Source organism: Phaethon aethereus, assembly GCF_964289735.1.
Source record: "Phaethon aethereus genome assembly, chromosome: 1".
In the NCBI taxonomy this organism is placed as follows: domain Eukaryota; kingdom Metazoa; phylum Chordata; class Aves; order Phaethontiformes; family Phaethontidae; genus Phaethon; species Phaethon aethereus.
This window is the reverse complement of record NC_138575.1, coordinates 118488246-118510934: the sequence shown is the minus strand read 5'-3', so window position 1 is coordinate 118510934 and position 22689 is coordinate 118488246. Positions and strand designations below refer to the sequence as shown.

Below are 22689 nucleotides of genomic sequence, written 5' to 3'. Positions count from 1 at the left end.
GTAGTTTCTTCTATTTGTTTAGCCGTGAGGGTTTTTTCGACTGGCTTTTTTGCATGATGTTTTTTCCTACATGTGTGAATGTTAGTGAGGTGATTTGACATTGATCTTCGTTTAAAAAAAAAAAAAAAAGAAACAAAACTGACACAGAAATCAACTTTATGGAAGAAAAGGGCAAAAATAACAAAAACTGCTTTTGACAGAGTGTTTGAAAAGTCATAGTCATCAGTTCTTCCCATGTATGGATGCTCCTCCCGATGTATGGATGCCGCCATGAGCTACTGCCATGCTGCCTGGCGCTGCCTGCGAGCGGCGGTGGCAGAAGCGGTGGCACAGGGATCTCTGCATCCAGCAGAAGGAGGCAGGCGTGGCATTCCCCTGAGCATCAGGGACTGAAAGACCTGGCAATGCTCCTCCACCCCTTCCCACCTGAAGCCCTGCATACGCTGCAGAGGAGGTGGAGGCAGAACAGGTTTCCCAGGCCATGAATCTGCCCTTCCACCACTGTCAGGGTGCCCTGTCTCGCGGAGACGAAGCCATGTCTGCCGAGACCCACCTGTGCCACTGCTGCCGTGGGAAGGGGGAGTCTGGGCAGCCCTTGTGCGCCAGGGGCGTATTTTTGCGGAGGGGAGGGACTCGTGCGTGAGCACAGTGTCTCGTGGGGCACCGGGTGATGGGGTGCAAAGGATGGGGAGCATGACGGATTTTGTTGGCTGGGTGTTAGGGAAGGAGCCATAGGGCTGAAGGAGACCTTGGTCCTACTTGAGAGTTTGGATGTTGCAGCCTTAATTAAAAAGGAAAGGGTTGATATCTTGGTTATTTTTCCATATGCCAGAAAGGTACTTGCTCTGTCATTTTTATCAGAGGAACTGGGTCAATTTGAGTTTTGTTTCTTGTTACTTTTAAGCAGTTTTGATGTCCTGGTTTATTCACTAGTATGGTTCAGCAGCATTCGGATCACAAACACCCGTTGGTGTAGTTGTGTGCATGACTTTGTGGATGAGACTCAAAAGGAAACAAACCATGGGAACATTTTTCTCTTTTGTGGAAACATAAATAGTTAATTTTGAACTTGAGATTTAGTGATGAGATGAAATCAGGTGTGACATGTTACTGCTTTGTCCTAGAAAGCTTTACTTTAAGGTACACTTTTCTTTTTTACTTTTTTCAAGAGGTTGTCTCATCTCCAACAATTAAATCATGGCTGTCAACGTGTTTAATTAATTTGTCATGAGAAGCATTATTACATTTTGTGAAGGATGAGAAACACTAAAGTTATTAAAGATCAGCTTTGCTAGAGCAGAGCTGAGTGGAGGAGAGTTACAAACAAACAGCAGCACGTCTGCAAGGGATTCAAGTACTCGTCCACCTCCCAACCGTTGTCATGGCAAGCCCCTCGTTATTCCTGATGCCGCAGCATGGGTACATGGTTAAGGACAGAAAGGTGAGGGGCAATGCACAGCAAGTACCTGATTTCTCCTCCTTGGCATCACTGGATGAGACCTGCTGCTCCTGGTGCTGGGCCAGGAGGGGTAAGGGCAATCACAGGGGCCACCTGATTCTGGTGGCATGATGGTGATGGTACTAAGCCTTTGAGAGGGACCATGGTGGCTGAGGTGGTGAGAGCTGCCTGCAGCTAGAACTGGAAGCAGGGTGGCCACAGGCACCCCCATGACGCACGGCCTCGGGGCCACCTGGTCTGCCCCATGCATCAGGGTGTGCGCGGTGCCTCCCAAACACCCATGGGAGGAGATCTCAAATCACTTTGTTTTTTCCCATCAACGTACCATGGAGGAAAACCTCCCAGAGAAGCTGAGCTGCTGTTGGGGTGGTGTAGGATGGGGACAGGCAGATGGGGACTCAGCCTGCAATGCTCTGCGGTACTCGAACCAAATGCTTTTGGTTCAGATGAAATATCCCAAACTAAGGTGCTAAAACATTTGAATACTTTCAAGAGGTCCTCGCTGTCTAGAGCGTTCCTGTGATGCTTGCAGGTAGCGAATCGTTGGCGGTTAAAACTCCTGAACAGACAGGAATCCCGCTTACTTTTTTTAAAAGCATTTGGGTTAAAAGGTGATGTCAAGTGGAGCTTTTTGACATGAGTGTAGCTGGTCATAACACCAGAAAAAAACATCCTCTTGGTGAGATCTATTGGAAACTATTTGGATGGTAAATTTGTTGCGTTAATACAGTTTGAGTAATGGATGGTATTTGGAAACAAAACTTTCCAAACAAAAGGAATAATGTACTATATCTGGTGCAAGACTTGAACAACAGGAATTCACATTTTCCATTTCCTAGTGTGGAACAAACAAAGTAGGCTTAAAATTAGTAAATCTGTTAGTCATTGCATTATGAATGGCATGGTGGAGTAATGCCACTGCTTGGGGAAAACGTTTATTATAACTATATAGAGTTTTCTAAATAAAATGGACTTGCTGCTTGGCACATGGATCTCACCTTAGCGAGACACGGAGCATTTGGCATCTCACACTTGAGCATCTTCATTTCTGTGTGACAGAGGATTTGGGCTTGGGTGACCGACACAAGTCAACAACAAGAAGTTCCTGGACCTTGCTGGGTTGGGATGTATCCACAAAAGGCATTGCAGGCTGAGCTCAGTGTGGCACACTGCTGCCTGGGATGGCCTGCTGGGAAGACAGCAGAGCTCAAATGTATTGATGGTGCTGGTGCTTTTGCCATGATGACTTTTTCAAAACCCATGGGTTTTGCAGCAGTTTGGGATTTCAATGAAAGAACTGCTTCCCCATAGTAAGTTTGGGTCTTCCAAAGTGTTTTTGTCTGGATCTGAAACTTTATTTTTAGTTATCAGCTTTTCATTTATTGGCAACCCGTTTTCTGAGGCCATTTGCTTTTCAATAACAAGAAGGCATAGGTTCGGCCAGGAATTTTAAGCAGCAGGAAAATGGAGTAGTTTGTTAAAACATCTCAGCAATGAAGTCCAACCTTTCTACAAACATTGTGATTAAGGTCACTGCACCATTTGCTTGTGGTGGCGTTATCCCTGGACTGCGACTGAGTATGGCTTGTCACAGGCAACAACAAAAGTACAGGCAACGGAGGTTGTCTTTTCATCCCCGATTGAGAATCAGCATGGCCTTCAGCCTTGCTTGTTGACTGAGAAAGAATGGAAATTATGAGTTTAGCAATAGCCTCTTATTTAAAGCAAGAGGAATGTGTGGCAGACTGATTTAAGGAGGGACAGTTTCACTCCGTGTCTAGCCTATTGTTTTGAGTGGGAGGGAATTCAAGAAACTGGGAAGGCTTGTTTGCCTAGGAGAAAAAGAAATGCCTAAAGTAATGAAAATATGCAGTGTGTGGAGAAAATGTCCACGTGTGCATATTTAAAGCATGCATGTATAAACATACATATAAAAAACCCAGGGGAAGAGGAGGAGCGCAGAGCAAGGGAGCTGAGCGAGCGGCGGCCCTGGCGGGCAGGGCTGGTGAGCGCGGTGGGAAGTGCGGTGGGAAGCACGCTGGGGGCAGCGCCTGGCCCACGGATCCACCGCATCCACGCACAGCTGGCGGGTGCTGCAGAGGTGTGATGCTTCTTTTCACCACGCGGGCGTTTTTGACTGGGTTTACCAGAATTCCTTACAGGTTGAAGTTTTACAGATGGTGAAAACAGGACAGAGCTTTTATTGTCCTAAAGTTCCCCTCTTCAGAGACTGTAGCACAAGAAGATTCTTGCTTTCTTGCCACTCTGATGGTGTAGAATAAAAATATTTCACAGCTCTCAGAAAGCCATCAGACTATGTGGGCATGCCTTTCACAGTCACAACTGTCAGCTAGTCTTCTGACCTCCGGAGAGCTGGTTCCCTCTCCCGAGCTTTCTGCTGAACTTACATGCCTAGTAAATCTCTGTCTCTCTCTCTTTTATATCTGCACAAAAACAAGAAGACAATATGATGAGGGGCTGGGTGTTAAGGCTGACAGTGTAGATATTGTGAATCATCAAGGCATTTATTTCAGTGGACTGGTATGGAACTCTTGGGCTACTCTTCAACGTTACTTTCCCCATCACTGACTTTTAACTACTAGCCACATGAGCCACTAGCTGATACATTCCCCAGCTCTACCTCTTTCAGTAGCTTTGGGTTCATGTCTCCAGATGACTGACAACAAATGTTTGACTGGAGCACTGACAGCCTATCTACCACAATTAATCTCTTTCGGCATGAGTTTGAGGTTTGGTTTTAGCAATGTCATTAGGTGGAGCTACAGCCTCTGGCACTTCTAGGAGACTCTCTCTCTGTTATTCATTAAACGTACTGAAGATGGATGATAACTTCAAAATCAGTTAATTATTATTATCATTGCCTCTAATTACATCACACCTAAACTCTGTGAGAGGTTTTCTAGGTAAGCGAGAGATGAGGTCTCTGCCACGAGGAAGTTACAGTTAACGCACAATGCTGGTATAGATAAGGAAGAGAAGGACTTGCCTTGAAGAACAGAGGAGCCCAGCAGTAGACCCTGTACATTAAGCCTCACTTTGCTGCACTCCTCCCCACCTCAGCCTTGCAAGCCCTGCTCTGAGGTAAGTATTTAAGTGCTGATTAATTGAATTTGCATAACTTCAGCCCAAGGCAAGTCTAGTTAAGCCTCATGCTTGCAGGCAGGCTGCTTGCCCCCAGGCCAGCACAGCCAGCTCCTAACCCCATGCATCGCTGGCATGCACTTGTGCAGTCTGCAGGCAGCTCAGGACACTAACTCCAGGTAGGTATTAAACAAGGGCTGACTTTATTTGAAAGCTGAGAGTGTTTTATTTTGAAAGTAGGTGAGGGGCTGTGCCAAAGGCTGCTTAGCTTGACACTAGTTTCTTACCGGTATTCCCTAAACATGTGCTCTGGCCAGTGAAAATATTGGGTTAAATGGAATCCAACAGTTATGGCTGTTTGCCTGTAGGAGTTGGTCAATGTTTCCTGGAAGAAAAAAATCACAGCTTGTACCTTTGCTTCAAGGCGTTTCAGAGGCTGAGTGCCCTGTCTGATATTCGCGTCCCCTGGAGCAGCTCACGCCCTTTTGCTTTTTCTCCCATAAAATGCGTGTGTCACAGCAAAGAGGAACCTGGCAGAAAATGCTGGGTCCAGGTGGAGTAAAACCACTCTTAGGCTGACTTTTCTGTACTTTCTGTTCCTAAGCCTCAGGATTTCATTTCGTTCTGCTTGGTTGTGATCAGAGAAGAAAGATATCATGTGCGTACTAAGCTCATGCACTAACCGAGGAATGGTCTTGCTCTTCGGTTTATAAAGCTACGAGAAAGTTGTTACCTAGCCCGACCAGCTATCTAAAATGCAGGGTCCTGTGGCACCACTTCTGTGAAGAAAACGTGGGTGATACGGCTCACGCTTGTCTTTGTCTGGTTTAGTTTACAAATATGGAAAGCATTTCCTCCTCGACCCGCAGAAGGAACGAGCAGCAGGCAGCTTTCTTGCTCACGTCCGCAGGGACGGGGAAGCCCGAGTCGCGGCTTGAGAGGTGCCAACGGGCCGTGGGGTGCCAGGATGGCCAGAGGGTCAGGCTGTGCCCAGCACTTCCCCCAGGACAGAAGCCAGAGCGTGGGTGCTATGTGTTTCTGTTGTGCAGACCCTTGTTGGGATGACGGCAGCCAGGTTTTGTGCTGGCCAAGCTGCTGGGGTGCAGTGATGGAGAGATCTGCTTCACCGCCTTCTGCTTGTCGGGCTGATCGGGTTCCTCTGCTGCTGCTCGGGTAGGTATTTCAGGAGCAAATGCAAAAGCTCTGGCTGCACCCTCGAGGCGATATGCGAGGTCTGACTTGCCTTACACTGAACTGGGAGAAAATTTACTCATGCTAACATGGTTAAATCCATACAAAATTGGGGTAAGGAGAGATGAGATGCCCAGGACAGTGCAAATCTGTGTCAGTGCTTCCGCAAAGGCTGCAGGGGAGTAACTGCATGTCCCAGGGGCAGCCCTGACCCTCTTGGTCTGCCACGGGTCAGTGGACCAGAAACACAAAGGATCTCAGAGGCTTCTGAAGAGTGGCAATGTGCTCATACTGCTTGCATCTGATGTTTCCTCAAGGGGAAAAACAGCACAGCAGGAAGATACGTGCGGCTGCTTCTGGAAAAAAAGCTTATCTGTGCCTCAATGTAAAACGTGCAGCCTCTTTAGAAGAAAAGAGAGACAAAAAAAATCATGACTAGCACTGCCTGTGAATGACTTCCTTGATAACGCAGGCAAGGTTGGACCATACGTGATCTGCAAGCACAGGAAGCTGTGGGTTGCGTGGGCAAGAGAGTGAGCGTATAGCTTTCATTATTTTAGCTAAGTTAGCAGAAAGGTATTTTTCATTTTTGCTTCTCAGGATACAAGGTTTCCCTTCCCCCATGATCTGGCTCTTCTCCTGAATGGGTCCATTTTTGAGAATGTCTTTCCTAGAGCATGGAGGGCCCTCCTCTCCCAGCCTTGCTCAGCAATTTAGTGCAAATTCCTGGGAGATTAGAGAGGGCGTCTGGAGAGCTTGCTCATTCTGTACCATTAGGGGACCTTTGATCATTCTCTCTCCTGGCAATACTGCCAACGAAATTGGTTTCTGAGCATAAAACATCTCTGCTTCTTGGTGTAGTGGGAGATCTGCTGATAAAAATGTGGGTATAAAACGCTTTCTGAGGTGGCTGGGTTCAGCGGAGGAAAAGCCAAAGGTTCAATATTATTTTTGCTTAAGCATCATACTGGCAAGGGAGAACAATGCAAACCTGTCAAGTTTTCAATACTTCAAACATTGGGAGGATGAATAAACCTCCAACAACGTGGTGATGCTGTGGTGGCTTCCAAAAGCCCTTCCTGCCTGATGCTGTGGCTTTATGGGTCATTGCGAGTGCAAACCCTCTGCTACCCACACAGGTTTGGGGGAATTGGGGTGGGTGGGGTTTTTTTTGAGATCCTATCATTTAATGGCTGTCAGCTCTTCAATACTGAGGGATCCAATTTGATTAGATGCACTTTGTGAATATAACCTTTGAGTTTTGCCACCTGATTGAGTTGGGATTGTGGTTTGTCAGGCCCACATTTTCCCCCCTCAAGGTGAGGGGAGGGGAGCTGGGCACCACGAGGGGTCGGAGTGGTGAAGGGGAGCATCATCTGGGTAGCCCTTGCTCAACCAGGGGTGCTGCCATGCCGTAGGGAGAGGAGGCACAAACCATTGACTGCTCTCCTGTAGCACAGATATGCTGCGTCCTTTTGGGTGCAAAGCTCGGGTTGTGATGGGTAGCGCACGATATCTGATAACCTCCGTCTTACTGCTGCAGCAGCAGCAGAGGTTGCATGGTGAGTTGCAGATATAACCTTAGATATAAGCAGGGAGCGGGGTGTTTTGGGGTTTTTTTGTGCTGTCTTGTCCTTATGTGGTTGGGTGAAGCAAGTGACAATGAATCCTGCTCAGCCATATGCTCTCACTTGGTACTTGGTACATCCTGACACCTGCATCTCTAAAGTGTGTGCTCTCTTTGGAAAAATGCCATTTTGGTTTCATCATGGAATCTGACATGGATTTCGACATCTATGTACTGCAAAGGAGGAGAAAGTTTACAGTATCTGCAACTTACTAATTAGTGTTAACATGATGGCAGCATCAAAGTATGGAGGGGGCTGAGGTGCTTTTCCACTGCCGTGTTTTCATAGGCTTTTTTCTCATAAGGTTTTATTTTTGAGTACATAGTTTTTGTAATTCCACCTGGTTTAAGTGAGGTCTTCAGACAGCATCTTTAAATTTTCACTCAAGATATCTCCGAAGTGCTATTTTAGCTGTATGTTGCTCAAGATAATCCTTTTGAAAGATGCATGTAGTCTCACCTTTTTTGGAAACCACGACAGCAAACAAGCACCTAATCCCCCTTAGACAACCAGGGGAAAAAGTGTGGAGAGGCTCTTGAGCAGATGGCTCCTTCTGGCTGTGCACAGGTGGTGCAGACCTCCATGATGCTCATCCTCACCTTCCTCCACAGCGGTAGAGAACAGGGCCTTGTAGTGTGCTCAACCAAAATGGTGATCCAAAGGAGTGCTGTCCGGCTCCTGCCAAGCCCTGGAGGTGCCCAGCCATGCTCAGCGGCTTCCCGAGGAGATCGCACTCCTGGGGAGAATACGTCTGATCTTGGGATCCAGAGTCTCATCCCTTCTCCTTCTGCCTAAATCCTAGATGTATACATACAGCCCAACGGCCATTTGCAGGATACACCTAACACAGGCCGGATAGGAATTGAACTTCTTGTAAAACTTACTTTTGGCTGCTTGCATTTAATTTGCTGGTGGCGGCGTTGACAGGTTACAGCAATTACATAGGGAATGAAAGACAAGGATTTGGTTGCATCCCCAAGAAGTTGCCAACCGTATCACCTACTTTCTAGGGCAGCGCCTTGCCGGCTGGTCTGGGTGTACCTCAACAGCTCCGCAGCAGCTCAGGCTTATGTCACTCTGCTGAATGCAAAAAATTGAGGCAAATGCCAGAATTCAAGCCTCTCCCTCCCAGGACAGGGTCCTCATCCACAGCTTGCAGATTAGGAGACCCTCTACGCCCTGCTGTGGGGCCAGGGGGATGACGTGACCCAGCCTTGGGAGGAGAGCGCTCCATGCACGAACCCTCCATGGGGCCGTGCCTTAGGAGCTGTGTGGAGAAGGCTTGAAATGCTTTGGGCCAAGGAGACACTTGCCCCAGGGCCTCCCACGTCTCTAAGGTCTTGAATGATGGAGGTTAGGGCAGCAGTGTGGCCAACTCTCCCAGGCATCCTCGAGCATGATGGGCTAGTGGCCATGTGGAGGACATGGGTTGGGAGCTCAGGGGCACGCATGGCTCCAAGGGGCACTGCCAGCCGGGTGGCCCTCGCTGGGACCCCAGGTGGGAGGTGGCTGAGGGCTGGCAGGAGCAAGCACCCAAAGGCTGCGGGCCGTTCTGGGTGTGCCGGCATGTCCCTGCTGTGGCACAGACAGAGCCAGCACGAATGAGCAGGTTAGGCTGGGCACCTCAGTGGCTGGGCGGCAAACTAATCTTTTTTTTTTTTTTTTTCTTTCAATTGCAATTTTGGATGGGCTTGGGCAGCATGCCAAGATCACCTAGGAAACCTTTGAATGGTTAAGGGGCTGTCAGTCCCAGCCCAGTATTTTAAGGAGCAGAATATTCTGAAGGAGGTGGAACTGAACGATCCCGGCAAAGGAATTTTTTTTTTTTTTTTCCCCGTTTGGCCTCCCACGTGGGCACCAGAGTGAAACAAAGAAATCCCTGCCTCCACGTATGTGGGGGACGTGTCAGTGGCATCGTCTTGGTGGTAGGAATGGGTCCCCCACCATCGGTTCTGGCAAGGTCAGAGACGTGCGCTGAGAGAGGACAAGCCGAAAATGGGCATTCGGCAGAGGGGAGCCCCAGAGGTCTCCTCCGCTGGAGGCGTGCAGAGGGGCGACGGGTCAGACGCAGGCCACGCTATCTCCCCGCGGCTCTGCCTGGCTTCTTGCCGTAATGCTCCTGACGGCTGAGGAGCTGACAGTAAGGAGCCCAGGCAGAGTGTGGGGTGGGCTGGCCGGATCCCCCAGTCAGCCATGGAGCTGCTCGTGGCGAGGCGCTGGTGGGAAGCGCCTGCCTCCCCCTCTGCGCCGTGTCTCCCCTCGCCTCGGTCCACGCGAGTGCGTCCCTCCCTGTCAGAAAGAAACGGTCGTGCCTTTGCAGGCTTTTTGGGCGGCATCCGTGGCCCTAGATGGAGTGGGGAACCAGTCCCTGGGGGCAGCGACTGCCTGCCGACGTAAGGCAAGCCGTGGCCGGCGCGCGGGGAGTTGGGTGGGAGCAGGATGCGTGCCGGGCGGGGACGCTGGTAGCTGCGTGGGTACCTCTGCTAGTGCAGCCCAGGGCAGCAGGCATGCCTGAGCCGGCTTCGGAGGAGAGGGGAGATGCTCTAGAGCAGCCTCGTCCCCTGATTTATCCCTGCATGGAACAAAGCTGAAGAAAAGTGGAAAAAAACCCAGCCCAAGCAAAAAAGCTCCCTGTATCGCTGCTCCTTCTCAAGGGAACACATGATAGTTATTCCTCCCCGTCGTTAATGCGGCTTTTTAATCCATGGAGAGCGGGACAGCAAAGCGCACAGGCAGGCTCTGTCCTCTTGGGAGGAGGAAGGAAGAAATGTGATGGCTCTGTCATGACCTGGGTTCTTGTCGGCTGCTTGGGGTAAAACTTGGCCTCCTCTCCTTGGGCTGGCTCCAGGGTGAGGGGAGGACTAGGAGATTGTTACCCAAGTAAACAGCACCTTTAAACAATCTTTTCACAGGACTGACTGTTTGTAGGGGAATGTGGTGTCTAAAGAAAAAAAACCAAACCACTCTGTTTTTTACTTACACCGGATTAAAAAATTAGCCACCATTTGTTAAAAAAGGGAATTGAATATTTTGTGAGCAATGTACCCTGCTGCTGGTTGCCCAGGGCCAGTGCTGCTGGTGGCTATTGAGCTGTAGCCACCTGCGTACCCAGCACCGAGCCGAGACCATTTAACATGATTACTGTGCTCCTGACCCAGGAAGCACTCATTCCCTGGCAAGACCGGGGCAATCGTGAAACAACATCGCTAGCCAGTGGGAATGTGTCCAGGAATTTTATGGCCGTCTCCACGTACCTGTTGAGCGTGACTGTGATTTTTTTTTTTTTTTTAATGAGGTTCTGCTTATTGTTAGGTAACCATGCTGCTTTCCACGTGTGTTTGTGGCAGCGCCCAGGGGAGCGAGTGGTGAGGACAGTAGAGCTGCGCTGCGTGGTGGTGAGAAAAGGAGTCGGTCCTTTCCCCGCAGGCACTGCACCGCAAATCACCCAAAATGCTGCTACTGGAAAGGGGCAGGAGCCACAGCACAGGTACTGTGGGAGCTGATAACCACAGCTCACTCTCAGGAGACGTAGTCTGGAGTGGGTATGAATTTGTAGCTAACAGTATAGCCTTTCCGCGACACCTGGTGACTGGTCAGAAGGATGAACTGCGGCATCGGTCATCGCTAAACTGAATTTCCCCTGTTTGGTCATTAAGGCAATGAGTGCTGGCTGATTGGGGATGACTCATCTGAATCATCATCATAAAATATAATACTCCAGCCTCTGTGCCTCTGCTGGCATCTATGAATTACTCTTCAGAAAGGGAATTGCATTTAACCTTGTTATGGGGGTCGGAAGTGTCTCCATCCAGTGTCTTTTCCAAACACTGCAGGTGTCAGCACATTTTTAATTTAACATTGTGGTTTTTTACTGTCTAAATTGTATTTCACTGGCAGGCTGCAAATGGCAAGACAATTTCCCCAGCTGGTGTCAATCCACACAGCTCTGCTTACTTTGCTGCAGCTCTGCCGATTTGTGCCAGCTGCAGTTCTGACCCGTGGCATTTCTCCTGCTGCTGCAGCCAAGTGAACCTTCATTTTGTGGTTGCGAAACAGCAGAGGTTGTGCAAACGTAGGGGAGCAGGTGGTCCATGTCCTTGCTTTTAGGAATTGGATGTGCTAGTGTTAATGCTGGGATATCCACAAGTTAATTAGTGTCACCCTCTTGGCCAGGTTTGCTAAACGTTACGTGTGGTTCTGAGTACTTTTATATTTGACTATCTGACTTAAGCCTCATTTGCAGAAAGCTGGTGCTTTTCTGAAAGCCCATCCTTTGTAAGATGATTTGAGTAACCTCCAAATCCAAAGTCACTTCTACGGTGTTTGGGCTGAACTGGAGGTCACGTCCCAAAGGGGCTGGCCAAGACCTTTAGCAGCAGAGACATTTGGTGGGAAGTCATGCTTGGGATGGGGCGCAGAGCCCCCTTTGCTCCCCTCTGCCCTCGGCTTGGCTGTAAGGAAGCAGAGGTGAGCAGGCAGCCGCAGCCTGGTGCCTGCCATGAACTGAGCCCAGCTCAGGTCACTGTAGGACCGAGGAGACCAAATGCACCTTCCGAGATATTTCTCCCTCCTCCTGGGCTGCCCTGAGCAACCCTTTAAAGTTCTTGCTCAGGAGCCCAGCAAAACTCTGCAAGTAAGGGTTTGCGTAACTTTCTGGTGTTCTCCCCCAATTTTGAGGGATTAACATGATATGTATGGGAAAGTGCCAAAGATAATGATCTCCTGGACAGAAATATGTTCGACTTCATCTATTTATGTGCAAGAGCCACAGCGATAACCTTTCTAAGAAAGAGTGACAATTCATTGAAAGAGTAAACTATTTTCTACTCCCCATACCTACTTCAGTATTTCTTTCCTCAAAACAACACTAAGACCAATTAAAAAAAAAAAAAAAAGACCTCCACACCTCTACCAGGAATATGGTTTCAAGAGATCTGCAAAATCTCACCTTCCAGAGAAAACCTGCATCTGCTTTCTGAGAGATCCCGTCACTCTACATGTAGTCATTGTACTGCAGAAAATGAAACCTTCGACTACTGACAGATCCGGGAGGGCAAAGAAACCTCTTTCCAAGAGCTGTTTTGTAGCTTTCAGCCTAGCCTTTGTATATTGCCATTGCTATATAAAAAAATAATCTCCCTGTCAGATGCCCTCTCAGGTCCCAGCAAAGTCAAATAGAAGTTACACGGATGCTTCTGAAACAAAAAAGAATCTGCTCTTGCCTAATAAAGCTATAACCCTCCTCAGCTGCAATGGGGCCATGCTGGTGTGATGGCGGGGCAAGTGAGGTCTCACACAGACCCTGAGATCTCTTAAGAATAATCCTTGCTTTGGTTTGCCCAGCCCCCTCTGGAGCTGCATCAACTGGACCAGTTTCACCACAGGTTACCGCAGCGCTCACTGGTGCGAGGAGGCTATGGGGTGAGGGAAAGCAGGGGTTAGTCACTGTATTCACATTTTTCTTCCCCCTCACAGAGCGTTAGCCAGTGGGATCCTGTTCACAAACCTCATGCTGATTTCAGGAACGACTGTGAATATCTATTTTCTGTGATACAAGACGAATAAAGCAAACCCCAGAGGCGCAATGGTGTTCCTAGAGGGTCGCAGGGAGGCTCGTTCCTCATCCCCCTGCAGAAGGGGTTTATCCCCTGCCAGGCGGTCATTGCATTCCTTATCGGCTTGGTAACCTCCCTGCTGCACTTGGCATTGGTAGGTTGACACTCCACTCTTCACCCGCCTGGGTGGTGGCAGGGGACTCGTCACCCGCTGGCCGCTGCTCGCCTGTTTCAGCGCGGGTTTGGTGAAGCTGCACAGCACGGCCCAGGCACTGTCCATGGCCCGTCATCCTCCGTGCCAGTGGAGAGCCCTGCCTTTTGTGCGGGTGGAAAGAAATGGGGCTTTCTGCTGCTAGTCCTTGGCTCAAAGTGCCTTCCTCGGCTGCTGTTGCCCAGCCTGTCTCACGTCCTGGCGGCTCCATCCCCATGCCTGCCTCTCTCCAAAGGAAGGGGCGTGGCTGCCAGGTCCACACCGAAGCGATGCTCCTCTGTCCCAACACCTTCCTGGGTAAGCCATGGGAAGAGGAAGGCTGGGCCAGGAAGTGATATGATCTAATTTTGTCCCAAATTTCTCCCATGAGGAGGAAGCAGGGTCTGACTGATTGCTCTCTGCTGTCATTGACCACACATGTTCCCCCTATGTCCTCTTCCGCTTCCTTCTCCTCCCTCATCCCCTTTGGATCCCCTCCAAGCTTGAGGCAGCACCTTTCGGTGTGCTCAAGCTGCCCCACAGCAAAGTGGGATGCAAGCCCTCACTGCCCTAACCCTCCTTTTGGCCCCTCTGCATTGCTGGAAGACTTAATCAATTTGTTTATCAAGCAGTGCACTGTTTTCTTAATTAGCCACAGCCCACCCTTACAGCAGCATCTTTTCCCAGTAATGCTCTCGTGTTCAGTTAAACTCTCAGGACACCATTCTGTGATTTGGATGAGATCACACACGCGGCCACATGATTTCTTTTTATTCTGGTATTTTAATGGCCGTGCTTGGTGTCAGGCTGGTGCTGGTCTCCTGGGGAAGGGAAACGCTTTCCCCAGTACTGGGGTAGCAGTCCCATGCTGTCACCAGCTCCTCCTCTGAACCTGGGCCATCCCTTCAACTTCTCCATGTTCCTTGGCCCTACAAACACCATGCCTTGTGGCAGGCATTAAAATGCAACTAAGAGATCTCAAAAGGGAATGCTATGTGGGTGCCAGGGACATCTGTGAAAGCAAGAAGTATCAGACCTGCCTCAAGGCTTCCCAGAATCAAAGTGAAACTTCATTCTGCTGCCCTGGAGGAGAGGGACTGAGGCCCCAGCAGCATGCAGGAGCTGGACCCAGAGCAAGCCAGGTTTTTCCAGGGCTTTGGGCACAGCTCAGGACGGTTTCCAGCACTGCCCCCCTCCTCCTCCCAGTGAGGTCTGCTCTTGTAGGTATCTCCCCACCTAAAGCCAGCCTAGGAAATTATCCTGTCTTGTTACCAGCCTACCCCCTCATTTAGATGCAGCAGTATCACAGGCAATGAAAACATGGGCTTCATCGTCCAACCCCACCAAAAACACAGAATAAAGCTCCTGACAGCAGGCATGCAAGAAAATATCAAGGCACTGTTTTCATCTATTCATTTCAATACCTCAGTCGCCATCTAAATTCTCCTCCCTGGCAGCTGTTCTAGCAACAGCCCCCAGTAAAGCTGAGGAGCATCAGCTGAGGAGGGGCCGTCCCCATCCCTGCTCGCTGAGGGCTGTGGAGACCCTCGGGGCAGGAAACTGCCAGGGGCCACATCGCGCACCGGTGTGGTTCTGCCACGGCCTCGGGGATGCTGAGGGCATGTTATCCCACATCATCCGCACCCTCTGAATGAGTTTAAATGCGGCTGCCTTGCAAAGCCAATAAATTCATTTTATAGGTTCCAGGTGGGCATTAAAGAACACTCCCTTTGGCTAACTGGTGACTACAGACACTTCTTTCTTGAATGGAAAATACTTTTTTAGGTTTTGGTTGCTTGGTTTTTTTTCCTTTTTAGGTGATGGATAGGAGTTAGCCAGCGTCCCCTGTAGTGAGCTGTTCTTGTTGAGTTCGAGGGGCAGCCCTGGAAATGGCCCCCCCTTCCTCCTCACACCCCAAAGGCTGTAACGTCGCTGGAAGATGGACCTCACTGTACATCATAACAGCTCCTGATCCCAGGGGGTTTTGCTGACACTATTGCTGTTTCTAAAAACGCCTCCGTATGTGCCTACCTGCACAGCTTTGGTCCCTTGTCCAGACCCAGGGACAACGGGGCACGGCGTGTCCGTGCATGTGAGCAGGGCCGCGAGGAGGCGAGTGTCAGGGGGCCAGGGCAGCCCGCGTGGGGTGAGCAGGGGAAGCCAGCTGGGGCAGCAGGCCTGGCGATGCCCCGACACCCCAGCACCCTCCTCCCGCTCCCCTTGTGCTGCCCTGCCCACACCCCGCCACGCCGGGGCCCGTGGCACCCACAGGTGCCCGGCGCGGGAGCTGCCCCCGTGCCCCCCAGCACCTCCCACCTCTGCGCCCAGGGCTGGAGCCAGCACCTTGCAGCGGGAGGCCGGCTGACGGCACCCACGCCACGGGCTCCTGCCCTCCCCCAGCCTGGTGAGTCTGGGTGTTTTCCTGTTTGCCTCTTACCTCTCGCACTGATCCCGGGGCCGGGGGACAGTGAGAGCCGGGCTGCTGTCCCTGCAGGAGCCAGGAGCCAGCCTCTGCCCGCTGACACCCTCGGGGACTACCCCAGGGGGATTACCCCAGGGGCTTTCCAGGGCTCACATCTTCCTGGTTCTCTTCCCCCAGGAGGGGCCGGAGCCCTGCGCCCAGCCGTGCTTTGCTGCCAGGTCTGTACCCACGCTCGGCGCAGAGGGGCTGGGGACGAGAGCGGGAGGTGGCGGAGAACCGGGAGGCTGCGAGAGCCACAGAGCTACTGAGCCGCAGAGCTGAACCGATGGAGGAGATGAGGGAGCCGGGGCTCTGCCTGCCGGGTTTTGTTTGCTGTTACAGCCGTGCCAGTGTCTGCCTGCTCTTTTGGGCTGGGTGCGAGCCTAAGGCAGCTGCATCTGGGAGGATACACTTGGTTGCATATTGTTTGGGGGGGTTGCTGGGTTTTCCACTTCAGAATAGTATGATCCATATGCAGCGTGTGTAAGAGGACTGAATTTCTATCTTGTGACCAGACAAACTTGTGCTCTTGGGAGGAAACTAGTGTACCCCACTGCATGAGTGTTGCTTTTTAAAGCGGTACAAGGACCTGAAGTGTTGCTCAGGTGGGTGGGGATGGAGGGCCCCAGGACTGGTTGGGAGAGGCTACGGATTCACTAGAGAAAGGTGGGGACTGCGGAAGGTGCGTGCATCTTGTGTGTAACTGCAAATCTATCCGTACAACCTTGCTTGCTTCTGGGCTGCGCTGTTGTCCCATCTCTGGTAGGATCGCAGCGTCCTGGATGCTGCAGTGTTGCAAAATTTCCAGGAGCTGGAGGGAGGAAATGGGTCTATCTTGTGCAATGCTCTGGCCTCCAGAAAGTCGTCTGACCTACTCATCTCTGTAATGAACAGCCAGGGAAATGAGCCAGGGAGGTCAGTAGATCCATTGCTGTATGGTGGTGGAGAAGCACATCATTGGCAGAAAATGTGGGGAAGCGGGCAATGTGCTGTGCTAATGTTTGCTACGAGCCTAGCACAGGCTTTTTTTTGTGTGTCATCAGTTCGTTAGAAGTTGCTAGAGCTACGCATTTTCTAAAGGTATATATTCCTCTAGACTCCCTCAGTTTCTGCTGCTTGGTTACTGATGCTTTTGGCAGCAATATGAGAGAGAGATTGTTGGAGACGTTTGCTTGGTATAAATTAGAATACAGGTCCTTTGATTTGTGAGAGCTGAGAAAATTGTAATAGGAGACGAGCATCTGTCATTTAACATTCACCCCCGTCTACATGATAAATATCACATTTTAGCCTCAGCAGGGAAGAAAACTACAGCTAGCCAAAGCAAATCAGTTTGCCCACCTAATGCTCAAGGACAAAATTCCCACGGAGCTCCAAAGCCAAGTATCACATCCTCTAGGTGCATTACATGACAGAATATTGCCTCTTTTCTCTTTAAACCCCGGTAGCCGACTGGGACGCAACAACATCCCGCAGCGCGTGCTTCTCTGAAGCTCAGCTGCTGGAAATGAGCCCGACTCGGGCAGAGAGGACCATGCCGGAGCCGGCGGCTCCAGCTGAGTTGGGTGCACTCCACTGGCAGCGGCATCCAGGCTCACGGAGAACCTCCAGCCTGCCTGTGAGCGGATAGACCCATTCTGCCTTGCCTTTGTCGGGAACCAGCTAGGTCTAAGTCGGTTCTGACATTTATAGCGTAGACAGAATTTACATTAAATGCCAGCTCTCTGCAGCTGCCAATCACTCCATTTGACCTCAAATGCCAATTTGCAGCTCTGTAGTGATATCCCCATCGCAGTCCTACCTGCCCAGCAGCAGCGGGTGTGACTGCCTCAGCACCCAGACAGGCACAGGCGTGCTCCCCAGTGGCTCAGCTTGGCCTCTCGTCAGACTGAAACTGGGGTCAGACGCAGCATCACGCAGGCAGTCTCATGGACTTGCATTTTGCAGCTCTGGCACTCCAAAGATGTAAGCATTTGGATGTTCAAGAGATTAAGAGTAGGTCTGTCGTTGCATGGTCATACTGGAAAGACATACCCTCAGCCATGGGACAGTTTCTGAGGTGGCAGAGAGACGTGATGCGCACGGAGCCTATCCACACTTTCCCATGCATCTCCATCCTCTAGTCCCACAGTGTCCTGCTTCATAGCTCCAGGAGTAACTGGGTCTTCCCTGAGCTTGGCCGTCACAGCCCTCCATCACACGCAGCCTTTTTAAATGAAGGGGCTTTGGTGGCTTAAAGCTTTCTTCCCTAATTCCTCCTGCTAACTGTTAAATGCAGTCTTGACAGATGGCCTCTGCCATAGGTCCCTGAGCCCTCTCCTTCAGGAGGCATCTGTCAGAGTTGGTGCTGGGCCAGTTTTCCTTCCACGCCTGGTGGAAGATAGCACCATGAAAAAAGCAGCTGACAGAGATTTGTTTATTTTTCACTTTTCCTTCAAGAGAGCAGCTTTCCACCTCTAGTAGGTCTCCCTTCCCTTCCCTCAATTGCCCTCCATGGCTCTTGCCCAAGCCATGGGAATTTGGGGGAGCAACAGGTACTCCTATAGGGATGATGGGAGGTGTTGAGGTTGATCAGTGTCAACAGATTCTGATGTGCTTGGGAATAAGCAGGGTAGGACTCAATCTTCTCTACACAGGGGCCTTTGGGGTGTATGAGGGAAGGGAGTAGTGGGTTTGGGTTGGTTTTTCCCCCACCAGTGGAGTGTCACCACTGCAAGGAACATCTCACCTGTGTAAGCACATCCCTAGGGAAACTTTTGCATAGAGCAATGTCCTGGTTAAAGGCATCACAAGCAATACAGGGCAACAGACTGAGAAACCAAACACTGTCTAGGATCCTCAGATCGTCACTGAAGTTAGATCAAATGCATGGTTTTACACCTGCTGAGAACCTGTTCATTTACAAGCAATGTTTTAAAATGCTTTGGAAGGGGTGGATAAGCTGCCTTCAGATGCTTTTCCTCCCTCCACCGACTGTAGAAACTGTAGGCTATACCCATCTGGCCACATAGAGACATTTGCAGTGTAGGTCTGTCTCCTAGAGCCCTGCTTTTGGCCATTCCCCAACTCTGGAAACCTGCCTGTGGCATCTTGCCTGTGGCATCTTAAACCGACCCTCTCCATGAAGGCATCATTCAGAGGAGGTCCCTCTCTACCTCCCAGAAGAAATCCATGGCATGAGAGAGAGGGCAAGTGGCAGGTGGCAGAGAGGAAAGGACTAAGGATCAGTGAGCAAGGGCCAACTCCAATGGTGCTGCTCGGCACCGCAGACCATGGCCGATGGGGCAGTGGTTCAGGTCATCAATGACACCTAATTGGAAGATGAGCTTGGGTGATGCCAGCAGTACACCTGCACTGCTGGGAGACCCACATGTTGAGAAGCAACCTGCACTGAGCCCATCACTTTTACTTTGGACATCTATGTCCACCTGTATTTAGTGTAATGGATGGAGAAGCAGCAACGCACCCGAGAGCTGGATGTGGCCCAGGCTGCTGCCAACCTTAGGGAATTCTCTCTGAATCCCTGGACAGTGAAAAAGTAGCTGAACTGTTAAGTTTTGCCCCAGGTCATTTTTAACACAGGCAGTTAACACAAGCTGCTCAGTGCTTGCCCCCTCAAAAGAGGTAGGAGGGGTGTCCCCTCAGCAGGCACTGAAACCTCCTGTGGGGTGGTGTGGGATGGGGACCACCACCCCAGGTGAGGTCCCAGCTTACCAGGATGCAACCCAGGTAAACTGGGTTGCTGATTTTGGGCTGCACACGATTTCACTCAGAGCTCCTCAGGGGAGCCCCACAAGGGGACGGGGAGCTGCACAGGGCTTGTGCAGTGCCAGATGAAGCCTGTAGGCTTGCTGAGATTTCAGGAGGAGATGTCCTGGGGAACAGTGCGCCCTCTCCCTCCCTTAGCCTCTCCTGTCGTTGCCATCTGATGCGCTTATGGAGATGGGGACATTCAGCTCCCTGCGGGCTTCCAGCCCGGCTGGCATGCAAGCAACCCTAAAGTGGGCAACACCTTGCAACCCTCAGAAACCTCCCAAAAGAATATAGGGAGGTAGCTGAGAATATTCGGCTTCAAAATGTCAATTCATCAGCACTGGAGGTGTTGTTAGTGCTACTGATAATTATTATGAGAAGTGATTGCCTGTCTTTCTGGAAAAAGTTGACAGCGCCGGTGAAATTCTTCTTTGTTTTGCCTGAAAGTTATTGCAATGATTTGCACATGGTTTTACATTTTACAGTGTCGACACGTTCTACATGCTTAGGAGGAGTAATCTCAGATAAACGTTTAAACTTCTTTTTCTCTTCCTTTCCTTCTTAGAGGATCTGAACACAGCTGTGAAATGTGAATAGATTTTAACTATTAAGCCCAAACTGCCAAGATGTTATTTCCTGTAGCTTTGACTCATAGAACTGAAGAAATAAATTGAATCAGAATATTGTTTTGTACAGGGGATTTTTGTCTCCCTCTGCCACCCCCAGGCTTGGCTCTATTTAAAGCCAAAATACCAAGGCATACTCTTATGGGTGCTCATTTTTCCTGCTGGTGAGGCACCTCGTGGCAGGAACTGCTTGCTTGGAGCAGGGTGAGTCTGAGCCCACAGGAGCTTGACCAGGGCTCCCAGTGGTCACCCACTCGCCAGGGGAAGGAGTCTGATGTCAGCTGGTGTGGGCTGGTGCCGCTCATGTCCCCCAGGATTGCACGGTGAGGAGAACAGGGCTTTCTCTATAGAATTTATCATCCTGGGTTGAGCGTCCGACTCTCGGCGAGACCCAGCCCCAAATCCATGACTGCACAGCTGGAAGGTCTAGCAAAAGGGTTTGGACTAACAATCAGCACATGCAGTTGCAGTAGCAATTAATTTATGTGAGTATGTTTAATCGTCTTCATGTCTGCACAAACCGTGTACTTCATTCGACCGCAACAGCATCTGCCAGCACAGAACACGCCGGGTAAATAACTGCTCTTAAAACAAGTGACAGCAGGTCATAAGATCTTATTGCTTCCTCTGCCTCAGCATCCCCTTTTCCAGCATTTATGCCGTAATGAGGTGCAGACAATTCAAAGAAGACTCCAGAAACATCTCATCTACTGCAGTGTCATTACCAGCAGCTGGAGGCTGTGTGCACAGCTGAACTCCCTCCCGTGCAGAGGTCCCGCACAGCATCTATGCATCATTAGTGTCGCCCTCATGGAGGGGTGTAATTGCTGCCGAGGCCTTTTGGTGGCTTTCTGCGCAAGGGTTCATTTCATTCTTGATGTATTGTAAGTTATTATAACATAGTGCCTCTTAAAAAAACCCACCAAAACAACGAAAGGTAAATATGCTAGAGAAGCTTTTGCTAACGTGCTGGCCTGCTCTCACAGATTTAAAACCATAGAAAGCACTGACAGCCATCTTATGTGATTGCAAGATCACTGTCACAGAAGTCACCTTGAATAACAGTACCTCATTCAGATGTGCTAAGGGCAAAAACAGAGGGAGACTGTTGTCTTAATTTTCTAGAGACATTTAAATTAGGCATTGTAGTGAGATTGTCAGTCACGTTACCTGGCTGCTGAGGCTTGGGGACTGCAGTGCTGATAGGATTGCTCTTACTAAGTGATTTACAGCTGACATTGGAAAGGGGAAAAGGACCCTTCAGCTTCTTGTATAAGACTGTCAATGCAGGGTGCAGTGACTAGGAGGCTTTGGACATTCAGGTGCTTCTCGATGTTACTTTCTCCTGCCCTATTCCCGACCTGCAGTGATGCCAGTGGAAGTCCTCCTCATCAGACAATAAAACACTGGTTGCACAGCCATTTAGTTTAGAGGAGAAAGCACTGAATTACTTGGGGGAGAACTGCCAGTCTGTAGGAGGGAGGAAGAAAGGAGCTGCTTTTCCTTCCCGCTGCTGGGTAGGCAGTTGCTATAGACTCCCTCTCTCCCCACTCCTTGGGCAAATGCCCATTGGGAAGTTGCATTAGGTTAGTGTGGGATACATTTCTGCCAGATGTTTGGTTGCTTAGTTTTCCATGGTGAATATCATTATGAGAGCTGCAGAAGAAAGGTAAGACTCCTCGACAGGGCTGGACAGGAGGAGCCTTCTGCAGGTACTGAGTGATTTCAGGTACAGAAGTTTTGTTTCTGAATTCCATACTTAAGCTGAAAGTAGAGGAGGGAGGACCAAGAGAAGCCATGATAACAATCTTCAAAGCCAGAAGTGGTTGCCACAGAGTGGAAGTGAGACAATCCTCATGCCTGTGGGGGCTCGAGGGAGAAGTCATGGCTTTAAATAGCAGGTAAAGAATCAGTAAAGGGAGACAGAGAGAATCGCATCTTTATCTGACGATTTATCTGGCATGTCCCTGATTTTTATGCTTTTCTAGAAAAACTACAAATAAGGAAGGAAGAAAGAATTGCGAAGGACAGAAAAACAAGATGTTGGCACTGTCTAACAATACAGCACTGAATTCACTCCTCTCCAAGTTGCTTCAAGACTACCTGGAGCAGATGAATAGCTCTGCACCTTCCCAGGTCAGTAGTGCCAGCAGCAACCTGGAAATCATCTACGTGCTGCTGCTGGTCGGCCTCTTCGGCTTCTTCACGGTGGGAGTCATGCTGACCAACATTCGCACCAGGAGGCTGGAGGACTCCCGCGACCCTTACAACACCTACATTGCCACAGACATTTGGCACAAGAAGGACAGGGAGTATTTTCAAGCCAAGCTCATAGAAAATTACAAGCTGTGCTGTGTCTTTGAAAACCAGCTGGCCGTGGAGCAGCCAAGCATGCAGATTCCTGAGGCAAAGTCTTCCTAGCAAAATGGGAGAAAGGATTGCACTTTGCCCAGGGACAACCCAAACGATACCTGGTATGAACCAGACTAGCTGTTTGCCCACCTGTAGAGCTGCAGGTGATGGCCTCGGTCAGGCTGAATAACCGTGAACTGATGGTGAAGCTGACGGGTCTGTGATGGCCCTGGTGCTGCAAAAGTGCCCGGCCACCAGTACCTTGTTGCAGCCACTGTAAGGTCAAGGAGGGGGACACACAGCGGGAGTATCGTGGACTCATCAGCTTCACCTAGCAAAAAAAGCAAATGTCGGTGTCGCCAGTGTGAACGC

The 22689-nt window shown here is 50.2% G+C and overlaps 1 protein-coding gene across 1 annotated transcript; it reads left to right on the top strand.

The window, feature by feature from the left end:
• Positions 1-22005: 22005 nt before the first annotated feature.
• On the top strand, positions 22006-22386 carry KCNE1 (potassium voltage-gated channel subfamily E regulatory subunit 1; the record flags this gene model as incomplete). Its single annotated transcript, XM_081998056.1, has 1 exon — positions 22006-22386. One exon carries the CDS (start codon positions 22006-22008, stop codon positions 22384-22386), a length of 381 nt encoding a protein of 126 aa, XP_081854182.1.
• Positions 22387-22689: the final 303 nt, after the last annotated feature.